Raw genomic sequence first — 22,606 nt, forward strand, 5'->3', positions numbered from 1 at the left:
GATGCCTATCACCATCAGGCGGAGGTCTTCAGGCGTTCTGGCAGAGGTAACGGAAAGTGTGGTGTAAGGACAGGGAAGCGCCCCTCGGTAGTCTGTCCTACCAACTACCGAGGGCGCTCGTTTCCCCGACCTTCTGGGGGGCCATCAGGGCAATCCCTCAACAGATGGGCAGCTGAACCGCAATACAGACAAAGATTCTCATCACGTCTCTTCTTCTTCTCTTCGGCGGTCAAGGGAGGCCTAGTGGTCCCGACTTGCATGGGTTCGTCTCGGAAATTTCGAGTTGCAGGTGAGGAGGCTGGGGTGTGAGTGTCCGAGAACGGGTTTGAACTACGGCTCTTCTTTCATTCTTCCGTTCGGTTAAGCAGAAATCAATTCTTAGTACGGTCGCTAGTAGATCCGAGAAGGAGTCAGGACGAGGAATCCTGGCGAGTTCGTCCTTTAATTCTTCCCGTAAACCTCTGCGGAAGATCGTATACTGAGCCTGTTCTTGCCACCCAGCTTCCGTAGCCAATTTTTTGAATGTAGTAATGTAGGACAATAGATCGGAGTTTCCTTGCCGCACATCCAGTAAGTCCTCACTGGCAATGTGGGCACATTCCATCCGTAAAAAGGTCTGTTTAAGGAGATCCTTAAAGGCAGTATAATCCTGTAACACGGGATCGGACTGGGACACCAATGGGGTTGCCCATGCCAAAGCGTTCCCAGTTAAGTGTGTGATCATGAAACCCACTTTAGCATGATCCGTGGAAAATGCATAGGGTCTAAAGGTGAAATGAATATTGCAGGCTTCAAGGAATTCCTTCACCTTTCTCTCAGTGCCATCAACTTCCCTGACACTAAAGGTAAAGGGGGTAGATCAGTAGCCTGTTGTTCTCTAGCGGCTACTCTCTGAGTGCTGCGTTGTCGGTCTTGAGTGTTTGGACCTCCAGCATTAAGGTTCTGGACTGCTGCCACCAGCTCCTTTAACTGCTGTGGCGTGGCCATGTCTTCTTCTTTTAGGCGTTGCAAGCTATCAGGGATTACTGACTGCCCTACAGTATTGACCACAGGGTCTGCAATGTCCTCCTCCTCACTTAATATGAAGGGTTCCCCCAAAGTGCCTTCCTCCTCCTCACCTGATGTAGAAGAGTAGTGGGTTCTCCGTCGCGGTTTTAGCCCTTGAGACTTCTTCTTAGAGAGCAGATACGGGTTGCCTCGAAAAGAAGCCACCATGAATCTCTACAGAGAAAACTCACGATGACCCCCTCCCGCGACAGCCTTTTGTTAATAGGGGAAAAAGCCTCCGAGGCACAAAAAAAACCCCACAAATATGAAGGATGACTCCTGAAGCAGGTCCGTAGAAGCATGGAGTATATAAAGCAGGATCCAGGAAATAAACCCCAAGAAGACGCGATGGAGATCACAGGAAGAAACAGAAGCAGCGTAAGTGGACGCTGCGGAGGAGGAAACACACGGGGAAACTAACAGGAGAAGCGGCCAGCGGGGGGAATCCACAATGGAAGCAGGAAGCAAGGATGGGGGGGGGGAGCAAGAGAGAGAGAGCTGGAAGGTACGGGAGTGGGAAGTCGTAGTGAAGAATAACGCTACTGAGCGCACACAACAAACGGGAATGAAAGTTGCAACACGCCGACCCGCCGAGATTCGAATGGTGAAATACTCGGCGGGCGGCCATGTTGGAGAAACACTAGACTGCGCCGAACGTTGTTACAAAAACGTGGTGGAACAGTCTAATGGCGACGGAACTTCCACCTCCTCCTCCAAGCGCCAATGGTCGTGACAATTATTAGGGTGGTCTAAGTGTTTTGTGGCAAAATCTTGAACCTAATCTGAGGTTCCTCGGGTGGAGAGCGCACTGTTGATTGGGCATAGGCTTGGTGGCGAAGTGTTCCAACCATAAGGCTGGTGAGTTCAGATATGGGTTGGAGCAGGGCATGGTGCAAAGAGGGTCAGTGTTATGTGAGTACTAAGTAGGGGTGGGTAATGTTAAGGAATAGTGGCTCAGGTGGGGGGGAGAGTTGTGTGTATGAAAGGCATACAGCAAAATGCTGTATATTAGGTGCGAGTATCGTGTAAGGGTTGATAGCGGAGGGCTTAATGCTGGAGGTTGTAGTGAATGGCAGGAACGGAATACAGAGTGTCAGAAGGATCCAATACATAGTGAGATGCGAGCTAGAGGCAATGAGCTGGGTCATGTACACTGTTTCAGTGGTGATCGAATTGGAGGGGGCGGGGGCACAGTAAGCTAAAAATGCAGTAGGTAAATAGGTATGCTAGGTGCAACAATCAGTGGACTAGGCAAAATAGGCTAAATGCACAGTAGGCTAAGAATGCAGTAGGTAAATGGGCTAGGCAGCGTATGCTAGATGCAACAACCAGTGGACTAGGCAAAATAGGCTAAAAATACATTGGCTATCAACCCGGCCACAGTAGGCTAAAGTGCACAATGAACTACAAAGCAGTAGATAATAAGAATGACGGCGTGGGTTAAATGCGATAATCAATGGTCTAGGCTCACTGGGTCAGCAATGCCGTGCTCGTACAACAGGGCTCAGTGGGCCGCATGCACCGTTGTGCATGGACTGACGTGGTACAGTGACCTGTAAGTTGGCAGCTACAATAGTTCACAGTCAGGTCAAAGATTGGCGGTTTTTATCCCGCGAGGGCAGTCGCGTAGTGCTGCATTGTTGTTGGGACTGGATGGTAGAGAATGTAGCAGGGAGTATAGTACAAGTTCCGACCTGCAAGCACAGATTCAATGGTTCGTAAAGGATGAGATTGTGAAGCTTGGGAGGGGTGGCTTGTCGGGCACAAGTGGGGTATAGTGTTATTAGGGGTAATTTACTTAGTTAGAGCAGGGCACGGTCCACGGCTCGACCGGCCTAGACAGGCACAGACAGTCCTGTGCCTTATGAGTGCCTTAGGGGAGGGCCGACTTAAGCCTTCTGGTGATGCCCGGATCTGGGAATAGGGTTGCTGGACCAATGGACGGCAAGTGCACATCAAGCACAGATGCCTATCAACCTGAAAACAAAATATACAGTGGCAATTTTCTACTGATCCACGTTCAACGGCACAGTGCTGCTAACAAAGGAATGGGGAGTCGTCCGTGGCAACTGAGGGGCCTTCCCCCAAGGTAATGGCAGGGTGATTGTGCAGGCAGCACACTCCTGTCACCTTACTCTTAGTGGAGCTGCCTGGCTGGAGCTGGTGGGGGTTGTGCTTCTCTACTGAAGTGAAGGTCCGTGGAGCAAGGTGATGGGCTTGGCTCCTGCCCACCGAAGATCACAGCTGTGGTGAAAGGTGCAGGGCACAGACAGGTCTGTGCCTTATGAGGAGTGCCTTAGGGGAGGGCCGGTTTACGCCGTCCGGCGATGCCAGGATCTAGAAATAGGGCTGCTTGACCAATGGACGGCAAGTGCTTGTCAAGCATAAATTGCCTTAGCAACCTGAACATAAAATATACAGCAGGCTTTTTCTGCTTATCCACGTGCATCGGCACGGTGCTGTGAACAAAGGAATGGGCCAATGCATAGGGTCTCGTCCACAGCAAACAAGGGGCCTTTCCAAGAGGTAATGGCAGGCAGCACGCTCTAGTCTCCAGTCACCTTACCCTTAGTGGTGGGGTCTGGCTGGAGCTGGTGGGGGTTGCACTTTTCTCCTGAAGTGAAAGTCTGTGGAGCGAGGTGATGGGCTGGGCTCCTGCCCAACCGAAGATCGCAGCATTCGCTGCAGGACCTTTTCAAGGTCTTGCAGTGTTTCTGTGTCTTTGCCTGGGAATCCCCATGTGCGTAGGTTATTCCTCCGTTCCCTGTTTTCCATATCATCGACCTTGTGTCTGATCTCCCTGTCCCTGTGCTCCTTGAATCTCATGTTCACCTCAACGTCCAGTATGTCTGCCGCACGTTGCTTGTGCTCTAGTGCTTCAACCTTGTCCTCCACTTTCGTGATTCTTTCTGTGATGACCCCCTAACTTATCACACTTCACTTCCGATCTCCCTCAGTCAGGCTCAGACCTTTTCTTGATGTCGAAGACTTTCGAAAGTGTGAGGCTTTTACTATAGACCTCTGCAGGACCACTTTGACTTTCCTTTCAACTTGCTCTCTTGTGTTATTTGCTCCAGTACTTCTTGGTCTATGGAGTTCAATCTCATAAGCACATGTGTTCAATATTCACTCTCTACTTCCCCTTTTGCCAGTTACCAATCTTTATCATCCCACTCTTTAAAGTTCATTCACGCCATTGATTTTTAATAAAACAATTCGCTGAGACTTTTCGAGTGGGCTACTTCCTTTCCCCAGACCAATCTGCTACTCTGTATCACAGGCTTCACGGTTATCAGTTATTTAAAGTTCACCACAGGTCTGCCTTTCTTCGTGTCTCATCCACACGCGTGCAGCCTTCAATTGTGCAATATACTTTTGCAACTTAATCTTCCCTTAACACACACCGGTCTTTCATGTCGCTCGTCATCTCACCGGCTGTGTGCATTTCTTTCTTGTATTTGCCTTTTAATCCATGAGTCAAGGTTAATACCACAGGCTTGGCCTTGCCTCCCCGACTGTCATTTACCCGCGAGGGTCGCAGGCGCCTTTGAAATACAATGCAGTCTTCTTGCATGGAATGTGCCCTTCTCCACGTATCTGTTACAATTCTTTGAAGGCAACGACTTCCTGCAGGGAACTCCAGCGTTTCCCTCACCCCCAGTTCTCGTCACGCTGCTCCAGTAGGTTCACCTTTGCCCCGAAAGTTTTGCTGCTTCTCGTGTTCCACCTTGCTCAGAGTGTGTTTCTATGTTCCGCATTTTATCCATGTGGGGAGAGATAGTGGGTATCCAATGTATGTGATTCATGTTAAGGGACTGAGTTTGCCAGACCCGATAAGCAGGGCATGTCCAATCGGATGTGTTCGTGTTAGCCTTGTTACTCTTAGTTGCCCTCTTCCTCGGGCCAGTGCTTGTGTGGAAAAGGGCCAGGGGGAGTTGGGACAGAGAATCCTATGAAATAGAAGGGTTCAGGGACACAATAAAGGGGGAATACTGGATCTCGCCATCAGTCGCCACACCCCCACTCACCCAAGATCCCTCTCCCAGGTGATCCTCCAGCACTCGTCCACCCCCAGGGTCTAGATCCAAAGGCTCTATAAGCCTTCCAAGAACTCCTGCGACATCCGACAGTACCACTGCCATGTTTTACATAAACAAGCAGGTAGGCACACACTCTCCAGGTCTGTCCAGGTTAGCACAAAAAATCTGGAAGTGGGCACTCAAACTGGGCATGTTGCTAACATCAACTCAATTCTCTAGCAGACTCACTAAGCAGAGATCCTCTACCAGAAGAGCACGAGTGGCAACTCGACAAAGATATCGTAGACTGGATCTCCACACAATGGGGCTACCCCTCTCTAGATTTGTTCAAAACAAACAATACCCTGACTTCGCATGCAGGTTTCCCCAACACGACTCTATGGGGAACACAATGTGGCTGAACTGGTCAGGGAAATTTGCCTACGCTTTTCCCCCAACTCCTCTGATGAGCAAAGTGGTGAACAAAATGCACAAAGAACAAGTAACATTAATCCTAGTTGCTCCTATGTGGGCGAGACAACCTTGGTATCCACATCCGCGCAAACTGGCGATGTGCGACCCAATCAAACTCCTGTGCCCCTTCAACATGCTTCCACAGCACGGGGGGGCATCATTACACCCTCAACCTCAGTCTATGAACTTGGCAGCTTGGCTCCTGAAGTCATAGAGTTTGACCATTTAAATCTTCCTCAAAGGTGTATGGAAATCCTCAAGGAGGCACGTAAACCAAACACTAGACACTGTTACTTTAAGAAGTGGAAGAGATTTGTATTATGGTGCCAGTCGAAACAAATGAACCCAGTAGAATGTACTCCATCACACATTCTTCATTACACGCTTCACTTACTCGGGGCTAGAATTTAACTCAATTAAAGTTCACCTAGAGGCTCTATCCGCATACACCACTTCTCAAACTAAGGTTTCCTGGCGGAAAATCCCAGTCATTAAGGCCTTCATGGAGGGAGAAAAGTGACTCCACCCTCCTATTTCAAACCTGCCGCGAGGGTGGGACCTAAATGTAGTAGATGCATACAGCTCTGCTACTCCATATCAAATAAAACACTGCCTCTCACACCAAGAGCTCACTCCACCAGGGGTACAGGAGCTACCTTGGCCTTTATTGCAAACGCCCTGCTGGACGCCATTTGCAAAGCAGCTACATGGAGCTCTATCCACACTTTTACTCAGCACTTCTGCATTGACACTCACTCTAAAGCAGATTCCCAGGTGGGACAAGCAGTACTAAAACATCTATTTGCCGCTGTACCTTCTCACAACCCACCACCTTTTGCAAACACTGCTTGCTAATATATGCATAGAATGTGATCTAAGCAGATTTCACAAGCCTCAGAAGGGATACATTACTCACCGTAATCATATTTCTGATGCTTGTATCTGCTTAGATTCACATGCGCCCACCCTTCCTCCCCCTTGGACTAGAAGGTGCATAGATGTTTTCTGGACTTTATCTGATACATAGGGCCTCATTATGACCCCGGCGGTAGCCGTGCCGGTAAAAATGGCACGGCTGCCGCCTGAGTTATTTATTTTCCCGCACCCAGCAATGGAGACTTACCGGGGCATTATAGCCCCGGCGGTCCCGGTAATTCCCCCATTGCCGGGCGCCGGAAAAAATTACTCTCCATTCCCATTCGCGTCCCATTGGACTCCAATGGGAATGGAGTGCTACCGTCAAGGTCTGTAAGTGGGTGCCGTTCTGCCCGCCACCACAGACCTGGTGGTCAGGAAGGCACCCGCATGCAGAACTCGGAGTATGCCGGTCCGGTAACAACGGCGCCAGTAGCTTACCGGCACCGTTGTTACCGGACCGGCATACTCATAATGAGGCCCATAATCTGCTTTACTACACCTGTACTCGCGCTACACTTCATGCAACCTCATGTCAGAAACGAAACAATCTGAGGGACCGCGACGCATAAAACACCATGGGTACAATAGTACAATAGATGTCACACTAGGGATAGTATTACTGGCACGCCCTGTTGAGTTTCGAATACAACTGTAATACTACGCAGCTTCCACTAGATGTCGGCCTATGAATAGCACGTGAATCTAAGCAGATACAAGCATCAGAAATACGATTACGGTGAGCAATGTATGATATATAAATTCAATTTGTTTTTTTGATATAATGTCAGTGAAATGACATAGAACCAGGTGCGAACAGGGATGGAGGGTGGCATACATTCTGAATCCTCTTGAATACCTTGGGAGACATGAGCGTGGAGGGAGAGCCAGTAATTCCTGCACAGAAGAAAGATAGGGCAAGAGAGGAAGCTATAGTTATTGCCTTGGTAAAACATGCAAGAGGGAAACAATGCAGCACTTGCCATGGTAAGTGTTTCAAAACGTACACAATGGGCCTCATTACGAATGTGGTGGAAAGGCAACAACGGCGCCGGTAGTGCTACCAGCGCCGCTGTTACCTCTCCGCCACATTACGAGTTCTGCTTGCCGGTGCCAGACTGCATGCGTGGTATGGCCAGGCGTGCAGACCGGCACCTGCGAGCAGAACTCGTGATTGCACTGGCACCGTTATTAACGGTGCAACCATGCTCCCGACGCCCATTCTGCCCTCCCAATCCCCATTCTGCCTTTAGGGCAGAATGGGGATTGGGAGGCCGGCCATACCGGCACCCGGACCATTCACCTCGTAATGGCCCATTTGCGGGGGCCGGTAGCGAGTTTGGCGGTAGCCGTGCCCTTAATAAGGGCACGGCTACCGCCAAACTCATAATAAGGCCCAATGTCTCAATTTTCAAGACAAAGAGAAAGTAGCCTGCTGGGGCACGTAGAGCTACCCTCAGACCGAGATTTCCCTCTGTACAGACACACAAGGAACTTGTGATTTGATTTAGGATTGTACATTGGACTCCCGACACTAGGTCCTTCTTAGATATTGTTTCCCAGAGAAACGTTTTGGTTTGTACCTCATATCTTAGTACCTGTTGGGCTTTTTTCTTGCCTCACCTTAACCCTCGGGATCATGAGGATAGACTGAGGAATGGACTGAGAGAACTTCACGTCCGGTGTATCGATCTGACTATTTCAAGACAGACCTGAGGCAGTAGAGCGCCATACCCTACTGTGGCTGAGTTTATCTGATGATACTTCAAGACGCAGGATTCCATGGGATGCAACGTGTTATGAAGAAAGGACAGGGTTTGCTGACATAGATAATACTGTGCCAGGTAGGGGCATCATGTTTATGTTGATTGCATTTCTTCATTCTGCCCTGTCCTCATACTGTTGGCAAAATAATAAAACTGTTTTCCTTCCCTTTCCTCCATAATGCTTGTACTTCATGGAGTTACGAGCCTGTTTATTTTGGGTAGCCGATCTTGTGCGGCTGGCTGGTTGGTCGAGTTGCAACAGAATGGAAACGTACCCTACCCATGTGCGTATGCTACTCTGTGTAAAGTGTAGAGAATTTCTCTTAAGAGTTGGCAAATACAGAACACTTAATGCAGGGTTATGTTAAGGTGGTAAATTGCCATGGCTGCATGATTTAAAACATGCTGGGCCTCATTACGACCCTGGCGGTAAGCGCCCGTCATTAACGCCATGGCGTAATGAGCGTTTACGCCGTGGGACGATGGCGTAAAGAGCGCCACATCACGACCCATCGCGCACGAGCATTACGCCATGGCGGTAATGCAAATAACGCCATGGCGGAAAAGGCCCCTACCGCCATCGCTAAGCGAGCAAGGTGCCCATCCGCCAGCGTAAGTAGCGGCCACCGTAATTTACGGCCACCGTAATTTACGGTGGCCGTAAAAGGCCAAACCGGAAATAGCGTCATCGCGCCGGAACGGGAAGCAGCCCGTCGGCCATCTTTAAAAACACAATCCATCGCCATCCTACCAAACAACACCAGACCCAACCCTGACACCTGTCCCGACAAAACACCCACCCACCCAAGTTCCCGAAAATGCCGAAATGCGTGAAAAAGGCCTGTGACCGCCTGCGCCAGGAGCGATTCAGCCGGGAGGAACTCTGCATGCTAGCGGAGACCCTGCAGGACAACGCAGGTGTTGTTTTCTCCCCTGAAATGAGCCGGACAGCAATCGGGAAGAAGAAGGCCATCTGGGCCCTGGTGGCTGAGCGCGTCAGCGCGGTGGGGACCGTACCCCGCACCCCACAGCAGTGCCGGAAACGCTGGGTTGACCTGCGCATACGGGTCAGAGCCGTCATCTCGGCAAACCGCAACCTTGCCCAGGGAACCGGTGGAGGGTCAGAATCCCCCCTGAAACTCCAACCGTGGGAGGAGATCTGTGCTGCCACCATCGGCATGGAATCCATCGAAGGCGTTGGAGGGATGGAAAGGGGAGCCCCGACATCAGGCGATGAAGGTAGGTGCCTCATACAAGACATGCCATAGTCACAGCAGTCCAATCATGTGTAGCACAAGGTTGCCCTAGAGTGTAAATGCAACACAAATCAATACTGCCCATAGCCACATGCGAGCACCACCCTGCATACACTGCTGGCACCCGCACACCTGCATCCACATGCCACACCAAAAGGAGACAACCTGCATGGCACTGCCTGAAATCTGCCTCATCCACTGGCCAAAATAATGTCAACCATTGTCATTCAAAAGTCCGTATACCCATCAATAACGCCCTCCCACCTTTGCTCCACCACAGGCACAGAATCACACCCAGAGGACCAGGAGACCCCTGCGCCGAAGAGGGCGAAGTCCACCAACAACCTCCCTGCACCCTCAACCTCAGCTGCAGTGAGGCAGACCCCACGACAAGCAGGTCCCACTGCAGGCATACCGGAGGTCCCACCGGCAAGCACCCCTGTTGGCAGCAGGCCAGCAGCTGCTGCTCCACCTCCACCGACATTGCCTGCCACAGAAGGCAGGGGGTCAGCGGCCAGCAGCAACATCGGGGAGACAGCTGCAACAGCTGCATGTTCTGACTCGGACATGGAGCAGGAGGTCAGAAGCCCCACTGACCAACTACATTCCCCCTGTTTCTCAGACGCCAGCCCCCATGTGGGCGACACACAGGGGCACACTGAGGCAGAGGAGTGGCCTTCCACCCCATGCCCTGTCCACACTCCACAGGAGGGGACCAGCCCCTCCATCACTCCACCTGCACTGGCCATGGGCCAGCACGGCCAGCGGTCCCTCGAGGACATCACTCAACGGCAGCATCAACTGTCCGCAATGCTGGATGAGCATGCAGCGGAATGTGTGGGGGCTAGGTTTAGCATTGAACAGGCCACGGAGACACTAAGGGCGGAAGTGGCGCAGAGCACTGCCACCCTGAGGGATGCCATGCAGGCCATGTCCAGGGACATCTGTGCAGAACTTGCGGCCTTGCGTCGTGCGGTCATTGGCCTCACCCACACACGACAGGACGTGCATGCACAGGAGCAGCCAGGGACATCCTCCACTGCCAGTTCTGCGCAGAGCAGCCCTGTGCGCCGTTCCGGACGCAACCTGCGCTCCACAGCCAGGGGTGCCCCGGGTGCCGGGAGAGGGGGCTTGTGACGGCCTGTGGACACTGTCACAGGCATCTGTTGACAGCTACTTGGGGTGTGTTGGGGTGTGCAGGGGGGAGGTGGGAGGGGGTGTGTTGGGGTGTGCAGGGGGGAGGGGGGAGGTGGGAGGGGGTGTGTTGGGGTGTGCAGGGGGGAGGGGGGAGGTGGGAGGGGGTGTGTTGGGGTGTGCAGGGGGGAGGTGGGAGGGGGTGTGACACGACAGTTCATGGTTCCAATACACTTTTTTCTTTCAAAAAAAGGAAATGTGTGGACATTTTCATTGCGTATGTGTGCTTTATTGGTGTACAGTCCACAGTGTGCATGCCCCAGAGACACACAGTGCCCCAAGTGCAGTCTCCATGCGATGAACACCAGCCGTGTGTGCTAGAAGCAGTGGTTGATGATACTTTGGCGCATGGCACGCCCCTCCTGTACATCGCCTCCTCCATGTGGTGGCGCCCCATCTGCACCCTCCTCATCCTCATCCTCATCGTCAGGTGGTTGCAGTTCTGCGTCAGGGGGCAGGGGCACATTCCGTCTGACGCACATATTGTGCAGCATGACACATGCCATGACGATCTTTGCCACCTTCTCATGGCCATACAGGAGTGCCCCACCAGACCTGCTGAGGCTTCGGAACCGTGCCTTCAGGAGGCCGAATGTCTGCTCTATGACCACACGAGTACGTGTATGTGCACGGTTGAAGTCCTCCTCGTGCTGGTTCTGCGGGTTCCGGACTGGCGTGAGGAGCCACCTCTTCAGGGGGTAGGCTGCATCACCTGTATGTAGGCGAGAATGTATGTGTCAGTCATGTTGTCTGATCAGGAACATGATGTTCCACCATGGCTGGCATGGTACTGTTACCTTGGCTCACTTCTACATGCACTAATTGATTCACACTATGCAACCAGTATATGCTCATTGCTGCCATGGCCTGTTTTGCATGCCATCACCCTATGTATGCAGAGGGGTTTTGTGCATTGTGAGTGCCCTTCCTCTGTATCCGTTCTCTGTGTTACTCACAGGCCAGTGGAGTATGCATCACCCCCCCCCCCTTTCTGCCAGGTGGAGTATGCATCACCCCCCCCCTTTCTGCCAGGTGGAGTATGCATCCCCCCCCCCCCTTTCTGCCAGGTGGAGTATGCACTGGTACGTCATTCCCATGCCCACTTCCATGACATAGCACTCACCGAGTAGCCAGGATCTTGGGCCTGCATGTCGCTCCATGTAGCGTGGTATTGTGGAGTTCCTCAGGATCATGGAATCATGGGTTGATCCGGGGAATCGGGCACAACAATGTGTGATGATCTTGTTGGAGTCACAGACCATTTGCACGTTGATAGAGTGGAACTGTTTCCGGTTGCGGTACGGTACCTCCATGGCACGTGGAACCACCAATTCCACATGGGTGCAGTCGATGGCACCAATGCAACCGGGTATGCTGGCTAGTGCATGGAAACCCACTTTGGTGTTTGCAATCTCCTGGGCAGTCCGTGGTAATGAGATGTGGTCGTCTGTGTGCTTGAGGAGGGCATCGAGCACTTGGATGAGTGTTCGTGAGAATAATGGTTGTGAAATGCCATGCAGGTGCCCCACTGTGTGCTGGTAGGTGCCTGTGGCCAGGAAGTGGAGTACAGCCACTACCTTCAGTAGGGGGGGGATGGCGGTTGGACTTTCTATCATGCTGACGATGTCATCGTGTATCATGTCTACGATGGCGGTGATGGTGTCCCGGTCCAAACGGTACAGGGTGTGGATCTGCTCAGCAGTGAGGTTGTTTGGATTGGCTCTGATGCGTGGGATTGGGGGCTGCCTGCGTGGTGGCACTGGCTGTGCTGGTGGGGCTTGCTGGGCCTGCCTTGCCCTCCTTCTCCTCCTGCGTCTCCTCTGTGCTGCCTGTTGTTGTTGTTGTTGTTGCTGTTGTAGTAGCACATGCATTGCTATCAGGTCCTCCAGCCCCAACATTGCTAGTCGTATTGGCATCATTGTGGAGTGTGACTGGGTGTGGGTAGGGGTGGGGTGTGCTCTTTTTGTACTCCCCTGAGTCTGTATTGCCTTCACCTGTGCTGTTTCTGTGCACCTGTGGCAGCTGCATTCACTTGAATTGGCCCTTTACGGTTGGTTCGCGATGGCGTTATTTGCACCATGGCGGTAAGGTACTTTGCGGCCTCGGTGATGGCGTTAGGTGCATGTCCGCTTGGGTCGGCATTTGCGTGCCTTTCCGCCATGGCGCTAAGTACGGTGTGGGCGGTCGCGTGCGCGCACCCTTAGCGCAGTTAGCGGCAGCGTTAACTACGATGCCGCTATTGGCATCGTAGTTTACGGTCAGGAGTCATGATCGGACCTGGCGGAAAACGATGGCGGTAAGCATTTACCGCCATCGTTTGTCACTTAGCGCCAGGGTCGTAATGAGGCCCGCTGTAGCTTATCACCTGCACAGGTGCTGTTGCAGTTTATCAAAAGAGCCATGAACACTGCAAGGTCTAGCAGGATCTAATGAGACAGAATCCGTAAGGCCAGTATCCCTTTCAAGAGTGGCAGGTTGAAGGCATTTTTGTATCGTACTATAGCTGGAAACATGAAGGATAGGGTGACATTCAGTGGGACTTAATGTAGGATTTTCTGATTTGTTATGGTTGGGGGTGTGGGGGAGAAGAAAGGAAATTCATTGACTGTGATATTTGTGCGATTACTGTTTCCAGTGATCAAGAGCTTTGGCAGCAGTAGTAGAGAGAGTTGTAGCTCTTCCAGGAATGGATAAGAGTAGTGCAATCCAGCACTTACTGGGAACACCCGGTTGCATTTGTAGTTTGATATGCATTTGGGTATTATCCGTGAACATGAGAGAAAGAAGACCATAATTGTCAGGAATCTTCACCAGTTTAACCATATGCGTGGTACACAGTAGAGGCAAAAGTGTGATATCCCAGACACTCCACATGAAGGGACGTTTGTCAGAAGTGTGCAAGATGTGAGGGACTGCTTAAACTGGCTTCTAGATAGTGCAGACATTTTCTGTGGCCAAGGGTTTTGAATGTTACAGTGAAATGGGAGGATCAGGGCTACCTTCCGTTGCGGTCTCAGGTGGTAAGAAGCTGATCTTGAGTGGTAGGTTTATTGACGGGCATGTCGGTTAAGGCTCCATAAGTAGGCTGTGTTTCCAGTGGGTGCCTAGTTGGGTGGCCACCACCGACTGAATACCTTTTGCAAAGCAATGAAGATCCAAAATGGGTCTGACATTTAATTGGGTTTCTGGAACATTAGTTACTCTTTTCTGGACAGTGGCAATACAGTGAACTGCAAAGAACACCTATGCAGGGTGCACCACCCTATCCTTTTCCAGCAAGCATTCCCTAATTTAGTCTCACAATGGTAAATGTGCTTGTTTTCTTAATGTATTCATAGTGCTGGCCAAAAGCTTAAAACGCTGTGCTGTTTTACAATCGTGGGCAGATTACTGGCAGCATATTTGAGCTCTTGTGTGATAAACGCTTCATGGACTGAAACGTTTGAATTTGTAGCATAGTGAGAAAAAGCACACTGTTAACTTAGCAACACTTGTAGTTCACGTTTCTTTTGGCTGACCTGAAGGTGTCCAGAGTTTGAGAATCGTTATAACCCAGGGCAAGACAGGTGGAGAATTCCTAGAGCTGAGACACTGCTCTAGGGTGTTTCAGTGGCTGGGCACTATAAAAAAAAAACTCCTAACAACTTGGTTGTAGCCCCTTTTGCTTGGTTCTTGTTGGCACTTTCATTGTTTTTGAGATTCTGCTCCTCCCCCATTGTGCATTTTATAGATTCACATGCTTTTCTTTAATTGCCTTTCCTTTTGTTTCTATGTCTCTGCTAGGCTGGTCCCACACACAGTTTTGTTCCTTCGTTCCCCTCCCCAGATGGACACGTTTTCTGGAGCAGCCTCTCTCCTGCTAGTCTCTCTGATGTGGTTGATCAGATCTGCAGCATTCTTCAGCCCCACATCAAGGACAGGTAACTGCAGTGCAAACTCTAGTCTGCTGGGCTTCTGGGGAAATGACTGAAGAGGAGACTTTCTGTGCTGCTGACTATATGAAGTGCTGTATTTGTCTCTCTGTCAGCTTAAAGTGATGTGGGACGTCTTTCTGTCAGCTGAAAGGGATGTGGAGCGTCTCTGGATCAGCAGAAAGAGGGGTGGGTGTCTCTGGATCAGCTAAAAGGATGTGGAGTGTCTCTGGATCAGCAGAAAGAGGGGTGGGTGTCTCTCGGTCAGCTGAAAGGGATGTGGAGTGTCTCTGGATCAGCTGAAAGGGATGTGGAGTGTCTCTGGATCAGCAGAAAGAGGGGTGGTGTGTCTCTAGATCAGCTGAAAGGGATGTGGAGTGTCTCTGGATCAGCTGAAAGAGGGGTGGAGTGTCTCTGGATCAGCTGAAAGGGATGTGGAGTGTCTCTGGATCAGCTGAGGGATGTGGAGTGTCTCTGGATCAGCTGAAAGGGATGTGGAGTGTCTCTGGATCAGCTGAAAGGGATGTGGAGTGTCTCTGGATCAGCAGAAAGAGGGGCGGGTGTCTCGGTCAGCTTAAAGTGATGTGGGACGTCTTTCTGTCAGCTGAAAGTGGTGTGGAGTGTCGTTCTGTTATGGCCATTTGTAGTGTACATGTCATTTGTAGACACCTTGTGGTATACCTTAAGAGAAGTAGAGTTTTATTGATTTCTTACCATTATTTATTGTTTAGTTTGAAGGAAGCGTAGCAATGATAGGTTAATGGACCAATGTATTCCCCAAGCCCAGCCACACTCCCTCAGCCCATATGTTTTTTTTTTCATTCACACCCCATCGCCCCCTCCCCATTTCCAACAAGTACTGGGACAAGGAAGAGGCGACCTAGAATAATGATTTCCCATAGCCACAACCGACACAGTGAGGCCTACCACCTAATGCCTTTAAATTGTCCCACTAATAGTCAGGCAACGTCAGGCACTTTTCCCCAACTGTGCACACGTAACTCCCATTAACTCTCACCTACAGTGTATAAAGGATGATTATGCCAGGATCATTGAGCGGGCAGGGGTTGCTGGATGGAACCAGGAGGCCAAGGAGCAGAAGGCAGCAAGGAGAGTAACCCGAACCAGTGGACAACGGAACGCTGAGACGCCTGCCCGGTGTGTGTGAAGGGCTGCAGCGTGTTGAGGGAGTTGTGTCTCCAGGGAGCCGGACGGAAGGCAGCCTATCGGCCTTGGTTAGGTCAGTGCTCGTTCCCCAGAGACATGTGTTGGTCCCAGGTGTGTCTGAGGAGCATGTGGTGATATTCTGACCTCAATCCAAACCCCTGTGAACTTACTTGACCTGCTTGCCGGCACTGCGCTACTGTGAATGAGTTTCGTGAAGCAGAGAGAGAGAGAGAGAGAGAAACTCAGTAGTGTGCAGGTGGCTGGAGCAGGAGCGCTGTAAGAGAAAGAACGCCCGGGGAAGTGAAAGTGGGAAGAAAGCAAAGCACAGCAAAAAAGGTAATGGCAAAGCGAAGCAAGTGAAAACTGGAAAGCAGCAAGAGAAAGAAAGCAGAATCTAAGAAAAGGTGCGCTTGAGGCACGGATGAAAAGGAAGACTGAGCAAGTGCGCTGGCGGCACAAATGCAGCTAAGTGGTGGTGCGAGTGACCCGAACAGAATGAGAGGGGCACAAGCGACCTGAAAGAGACAGTGAAAATAAAATGGATAATCATGAGAGGGGGAGAGCAACCCAAAACTGAGAAAGGGGTGCAAGTGACCCAAAGGAAACGCAGAGCGTGCAAAGTAAAGAGAAGTGTGCAAGAGGCACTGGTGAAAAGCAGGTGCAAGGGTGCACAACAGGAAAAGGTGTGCAGGGCACACAACAAAGAAAGCACACAGCGAAAAAGGCACAGAAGAGGAAACTGTGCCAGAGAATAAGGAGCAGGGTAAGAGGTCACAGAGGTCATGCCTGGGAGGAGCAAAGAACCCGGTGTTCTCGTTAGTCTCTGATACTACCCCGTGAAAGAACTGTACAGTGAATGGTATATCCTGATGAGAGGAACCTTTTATTTGTTTGAGACCAGAGGGTCCTAGGCTTGGGAAAGGGAACCCTAAGAGGCCCACAAGAGGCATTGTTGAACTTTGGGAGGAGGGTCCTATGCTTGGGGAAGGGAACCGTGGGAGATCTAAATAGAACTGTGAATCCTCAGTTGAATTGTAAAGTAAGAAACTGAATCTTTTGACGCAGAGGAGTTGAAGCTTAGGGAAGGGAACCCTAACAGGCTCACTAAAGACATTGCAGGACTTTGTGAAGAGAGGCCTAGACTTGGGGAAGGGAACCCTAAAAGGCCTAACAAACTGTGTCTTTTTGTTTGGAACTGGAAAGATCGGAGCTTGGGAAGGGAACCCCAAGAGACCCAGAGACCCTGTGAACTACATTGGTTTGCTGCAAGAGCCTTACGTGGAAGGTTCCAAAGGCGACCCTTTTGAGTTGAGCTATTTTGAACTGGCAGAATGACACCCTATTGGTAAAACTACTTGGAACCAGATGTGGTTTACGTTTTCTTTTGAATCACCATTTTTCCTTTAAGAAGATTCCCTATCACATTTGGTTTAAGAGTGAGGGCAAGCATAGGTTTGGACACAGACTAACTTTGGTTTTGGACTTACGGACATCGACGGCCCTTAGAACATCAGTTGAGGGAACCAACCCCCTTAGAGTTATGGCCAGATAGGCATTACACCAACCCCACAAAGTCTGATAATAAAGCTTTTCAAACTGTTACTTCTGGGTCTGTCTCTCTCTTGATACCATGCCGGTCTCACATATGGTGCCAGAGGGCGATACAACTCAACTGATAAAAGTTTGGGGACCCCACCATATTAGAGAACAACATTTCTCAAAACTGAGCCCCCTGACAAAACTACACTACAAGGAATCAGCTAATATCCTCCTCTCCACCGACCAAACCCTTTTCCCAGGAGAAGAGAGTGATCCACCTTACAAATCCCCAAATTACAGGATGGAGATCACTTTTCATCCCTTAACCCGACGGGCAGTTCTTCCCCTTAGGCGATTTGTAGAAGGGAACACTACCATCTTGTTTGTCCCCAAGATCATGTAGTGAGAGGAAGGGACATGGTTGTGATTTCCCTGGAGTTCCAGTTAAGTTTTCCCACCAACCTGTCCACCTATGTAACACCCCACAGAGAAAGAGAATTGAAATGTTTGCCCCTTCTCTTCTGTGGAGATGGACTAAAATGCGTCTGACTCAATTTTTCCTTTGCTCCCATAAAGATCACCAGGGGTGAGATAGTAGGGAACCTGGTGTATGACATTCTGTGGGAACATCACCCCCCCATGATGCAACAGTACTGTGGGAGGGCCTTATAGCTGCTGCTCGCGGCGTGCCACAAAAAGCGGTTGAGAGACATGAAAGTAGCAGAGGCAGACCGTATGCGTTTATAAAACGAGTTACTTTCCACAAACTCTGAAGCAACACATAGGTTGCTTCTCAAGGCCAAAGAAAAGTATCAGAATCTTGCTCTTAACAACCTGTGCCAAGCACATATTGCCATGATTTGCCTCCTGTATGAAGTAGGGGACAAAGCTTGGAAATGGATAGCATCGCTTGAAAGATGGGATGAGGTTCAATGATATGTCAGAGAGCTAGAAGATGGTAAAGGGGACACAGCAAAAAACGATAAAGAGATGGAGTGCGTCCCGTATCCCGTGTGATCTGGACTTTATAGACGGTCTCCAGCTGCCCCGAATCATGGAACAGCAATGACTGGATCCAGATCGTGATGTTACAGAGGAGGAGATTGCTCAGGAAATTTCGGACCTCAACCCGGGAAAGCACTGGGACAGAATGGGTTCCTGGTTGACGTATGGAAGAAGCTCCGCAATCATTTTACAAAGCCTATGCTTGAACTCTTTCAAAAAGTAGGGAACAAGGCAAACTATCCCTGAACCTCACAGGAGCTACCATAGTGATCATTCTCAAAAAAGATAAACCCCCTACTGAACACTTTTCCTAAAGACCCATTTTGCTTATTAACAGCAAGGATAAGATCCAGGTTAAGGTTTTGGCCAATCGATTGCTGCAGGTCATCCCTCTGGAATTCATTGTGATCAGTGCTGGTATTGGGTAAGATTTTCATATCTATGATAAGTTTTCCTGACCTCTGTCAAACGCAGAACTTTTTGCTTTGACTAGATAACTTGATACAATTGCAAGTTTCCTTGAATGGCTGGTGACAGTGTAACTACTTTTATGATTGTTTAGTCTTCATTACTCGCAGGTTGTTAATTCAGTCACGGTAATGCACAGAAGGACCACCATTTTGCCAAAATGTTGGGCTCCTTCCTTCTTTTTTCACCGTTTATTGTGTGCCTACTGGTTCTGAGGTCTTCCCCTGCCATTCTAGGTGGGAACAAACTCAGTGGCTGTTTTGTCTTCGGCAGGAATCCTGTGATTTCTCCCCCCCCCCCCACCCAGGCTCCAGATTGTCTGGAAAGGCAGGAAGCAAGGGAGGAGTGCCTTAAAGGTACGGGCTGGCTGTCCTAATTGGACAGACAGACCGCCCTTACTGTAAAATGCAGGGAGAGAATGCAGAAGGGTGTGCTGTGTTTCCTGATAAAAACGTGGAAGCTGCTGACAAGTCGACCACTGGAGATGAAACCGAATAAGACGAAGAAACAACGGCCGTAGTGATTTCCCACGACTGGAGAGCCTGCTGTGTTACCCTTCCTTCCAATCGACCTTGGAATCCCAAAAGGACGATCCCTACCCAGAGCCTGGCGTGATTATCTAGACTCAAGAAGACCTGCATTTTGAGCTGTCCCACGTCGTGCTGCGACCTTGGCGGCTGCAATACCCCAATATCCTGGGACCTTCAGCCATCGTGCGGTGCAGGGTCTTCCGAATTCCGAATTGAGCTTAAACATTGGTGGCATCCTGCACGTCCTCCAGAGACGTGAATCGAGTCTGAAAAGTCCCCTCATCAGAGTGCTGGACCTTGCAAGTGACGACAATCCAACCAGCAAAATTGTCGTCTTCTGGTGCCTGAAAAGGGCGCTAAAAAGACAGAGCTGCAACCCGCTGCAAAGAAACTTTTTTTTTTAAACTTTCTTTATTGAACATTCGAATAACAAGCAAACAGAAAGGTTACCTCCAGCCCACAGGTTCTACCACCCACCCTCCCAGCCCAGACACAACAAAAACACCAGTGGCAAGCATGAACAAACAGCTCCAGACAGTCAATAATGCACAGCAAGAGAAGAAAATGTTCACTCCAGCCCCCCTCAGAGTCCGAGATGGTCGGTCATCCATCCACGGCTTGTATTATTGAGCATAGACCGAGGAGGAGGCAGGAGATTGCGCCGTTAAGGGCATATCTGCCATGTATTGTCTCGGGGGGGGGGGGCCAGTAGTCAAGAGGGCGGTCAGAAGGAGGAAGTGCGTAGATGTATTCAGTCTCTCTTTGCTCAGTGGTGTTCATGATTTCCAGCCATTTAGCAACGGTGGGCGGGTTAGATCTTCCCCAGAATCTAGCTATAAGATACATGGCCAACACAGAGGCCATACTTAACAGTTTCTTTTCCAAACGGGTGCCATCTTCTATCAGAGCCAACAACCAAAACTCCAGGGGAGTAAGTACGCGGCGAGGGTAGCATCACACTCATTACCGCCTCTGTTAGACCAGTAGGGCCTAATGCAGGGACCAAGCGACATGGTAATAGTCCCTGTTTGTGTACCCACACCTCTTACATGCAGATGATTTCCCAGGGAAGAACCTATTAAGGGCAGCGGGGGAGTAGTATGACTGATAGATGAATTTGAACTGAAGTAGTCTATAATGGCCGTTCAGGGATATATAGTGAGTTTGCCTGCCAATTGCCCTCCATTGGGTTTCACTCAGAGGCGCTCCAAGGGCGGAGTGCCATATATGTTCATGCCTACGATTACCACACGCCCTACCTCCCCTGATCAGTTTGTATATAGTAGACACCAGTTTACCAGATGATTGCTGCTGAATAATTAGGCTCGGGGCCGGATGAGGGGAAGGAGCTCGGGGAAAGTCTGGCCAGATATCTTTAAGTGTACCCCGAAGCCTAAAGTAATAAAGTAAACACACTGAGTTATGCACTCCTCTGCACCGAAGTTCATCCCAGGACGCCATCTGGTCATTATGGACTAAGTCATAGAGAGTCTGCACCCACAACCCTGAATACAATTCCTTAAAGGATTTTTCATGTGTTAATGGTACCCCAACTATATTGTAAATCGGGAAACAGGGCAGGTATCGGGGGAGTGGATCCGAGCAACTGGCAGATTCTGTCCCAGGTTTTACATGTCACTGCCAGAGGTTGGCTCTCCCCCCTCGGGACAGGGCCCCTACTACCCCATAATAGCCCCAGAAGTGCGTTGGGGAAAGTGATTGCTGCTGCTAAGTGGTTGTGTGGGGTATCAGGACTCGGGGAGCTCCAACCGGCAATTTATTGTGCTTGCGCTGAGAGATAATATAAAAACATGTCGGGGCATTCCAAGCCACCCTGGTCATATGGCCGGGCAAGGGTATCATACGCTACCCTGGGCTGCTTACCGGCCCAGACTAACTTTGTCATCAATTTCCTAACACAAACCCAAAAGCATGTCGGGAGCTATAGTGGGACGTTGTTAAAGATATAGAGTAGTTTAGGGAGGATAACCATCTTGGACAAAGCAATGCGAACCGCCTGGGATATAGGAAGTAATATCCAGGCCTCCACCAACTGCTCCAATTCCTCTAGGGTCTGTATGTAATTCTCCCTGTATAGGGCATCTGGCGTGGGGGAAACCCTCACTCCTAGATAGCGTATCCCCTGCGGGGTCCATCAAAAACTGTCTCCCACATAAAGCTGTTGCCCAAAGGCGGTCAGGGGGAGAACTTCTAACTTAGTCCAATTGATCCTGAGACCTGACAATTCGCCAAACCTGACCACCTCTTGGGTCAGAGGATTTAAGTTTTGCCGAGGATGCTTAACGAACAAGAAGATATCGTCGGCATAGAAGGATATCACTGCTCGATGCGTGCGCACCGTTACGCCCCTGTGCTCATGCAGCTCCCGGATGTGACACGCCAGTGGGTCCATGGCCAGAGCAAACAGGACAGGTGAGAAAGGGCACCCTTGGCGAGTCCCCCGTGTAGGGTAGATGTATTCCGAAACTGTGCCATTGGTGCATATTGCCGCCCTACGGCGGTATACAATATTTTAACCCACTCTATGAACCTCAGTCCGAACCCAGACCAGCAAAGGACTTCGAAGAGGAAGGGACACTCGATGGAGTCAAAGGCCTTCTCCGTGTCAAGCGCCGCTATGGCTATTGGGACTTCTGGGTTAACATTGTGCATTAAGGTGAATAATCGCCTCAGGTTAAATTGGGTGGAACGACTAGGGATGAAACCAGCTTGGTCTGGAAGGACCAAAGCTGACATGTGAGGTAGGATATGGTCGGTGAGAATATTTGCAAGGATTTTATTGTCGGTGTTAATAAGTGACAATGGCCGATAAGAGGACATATTTCGGGGTTTACGCCAGGGCTTGAGGAGCACAGTCACTAGGGCAGATCTAGTGGATTCTGGGAGAGACCCACACGAGAAAGCGCTGTCGTACATTTTGAATAAATGGGGAAGCACTAAGTCCACGTACGCTTTATAGATTTCCGCTGTTATGTCATCTGGCCCGGGGGCCTTACCGTTAGGAAGAGATTTAATGGCTTTGAGGATTTCTTCTTCCGTGATAGGATCATTAAGCAAGGTGTCCTGTTCCGGATCCAGCCAACCCAGTGCCACCTCATCTAGATACCTGGTCAGCACATCATGCCCGGGGTGCGGTCGCGACGTATATAACGGACTATAATACTTGCAGAATTCTGCATTGATCCCCTCTAGGTCTCTAACCAAGCCAACATCGCGCCCCACGACCTCGGATATCACGGTGGGCTGACGTTCCTTCCGAATGGCCCATGCTAGGGTCTTACTCGTGCGATCCCC

The 22,606-nt window shown here is 50.3% G+C and overlaps 1 protein-coding gene across 2 annotated transcripts in view; it reads left to right on the plus strand.

The window, feature by feature from the left end:
- PEX6 (peroxisomal biogenesis factor 6) overlaps nucleotides 1-22,606 on the plus strand; it is an 846,859-nt gene that overhangs the window by 256,635 nt on the left and 567,618 nt on the right. For both annotated transcript variants that reach the window (XM_069608918.1, XM_069608917.1), the window contains exon 5: nucleotides 14,455-14,591. In XM_069608918.1, the coding sequence (XP_069465019.1) occupies nucleotides 14,455-14,591 (137 nt within the window). The remainder of the gene's footprint in view (nucleotides 1-14,454; nucleotides 14,592-22,606) is intronic.

The sequence above is a fragment of the Ambystoma mexicanum genome, chromosome 4q (genome assembly GCF_040938575.1).
Source record: "Ambystoma mexicanum isolate Mex_15411 chromosome 4q, UKY_AmexF1_1, whole genome shotgun sequence".
Classification (NCBI taxonomy): Eukaryota; Metazoa; Chordata; class Amphibia; order Caudata; family Ambystomatidae; genus Ambystoma; species Ambystoma mexicanum.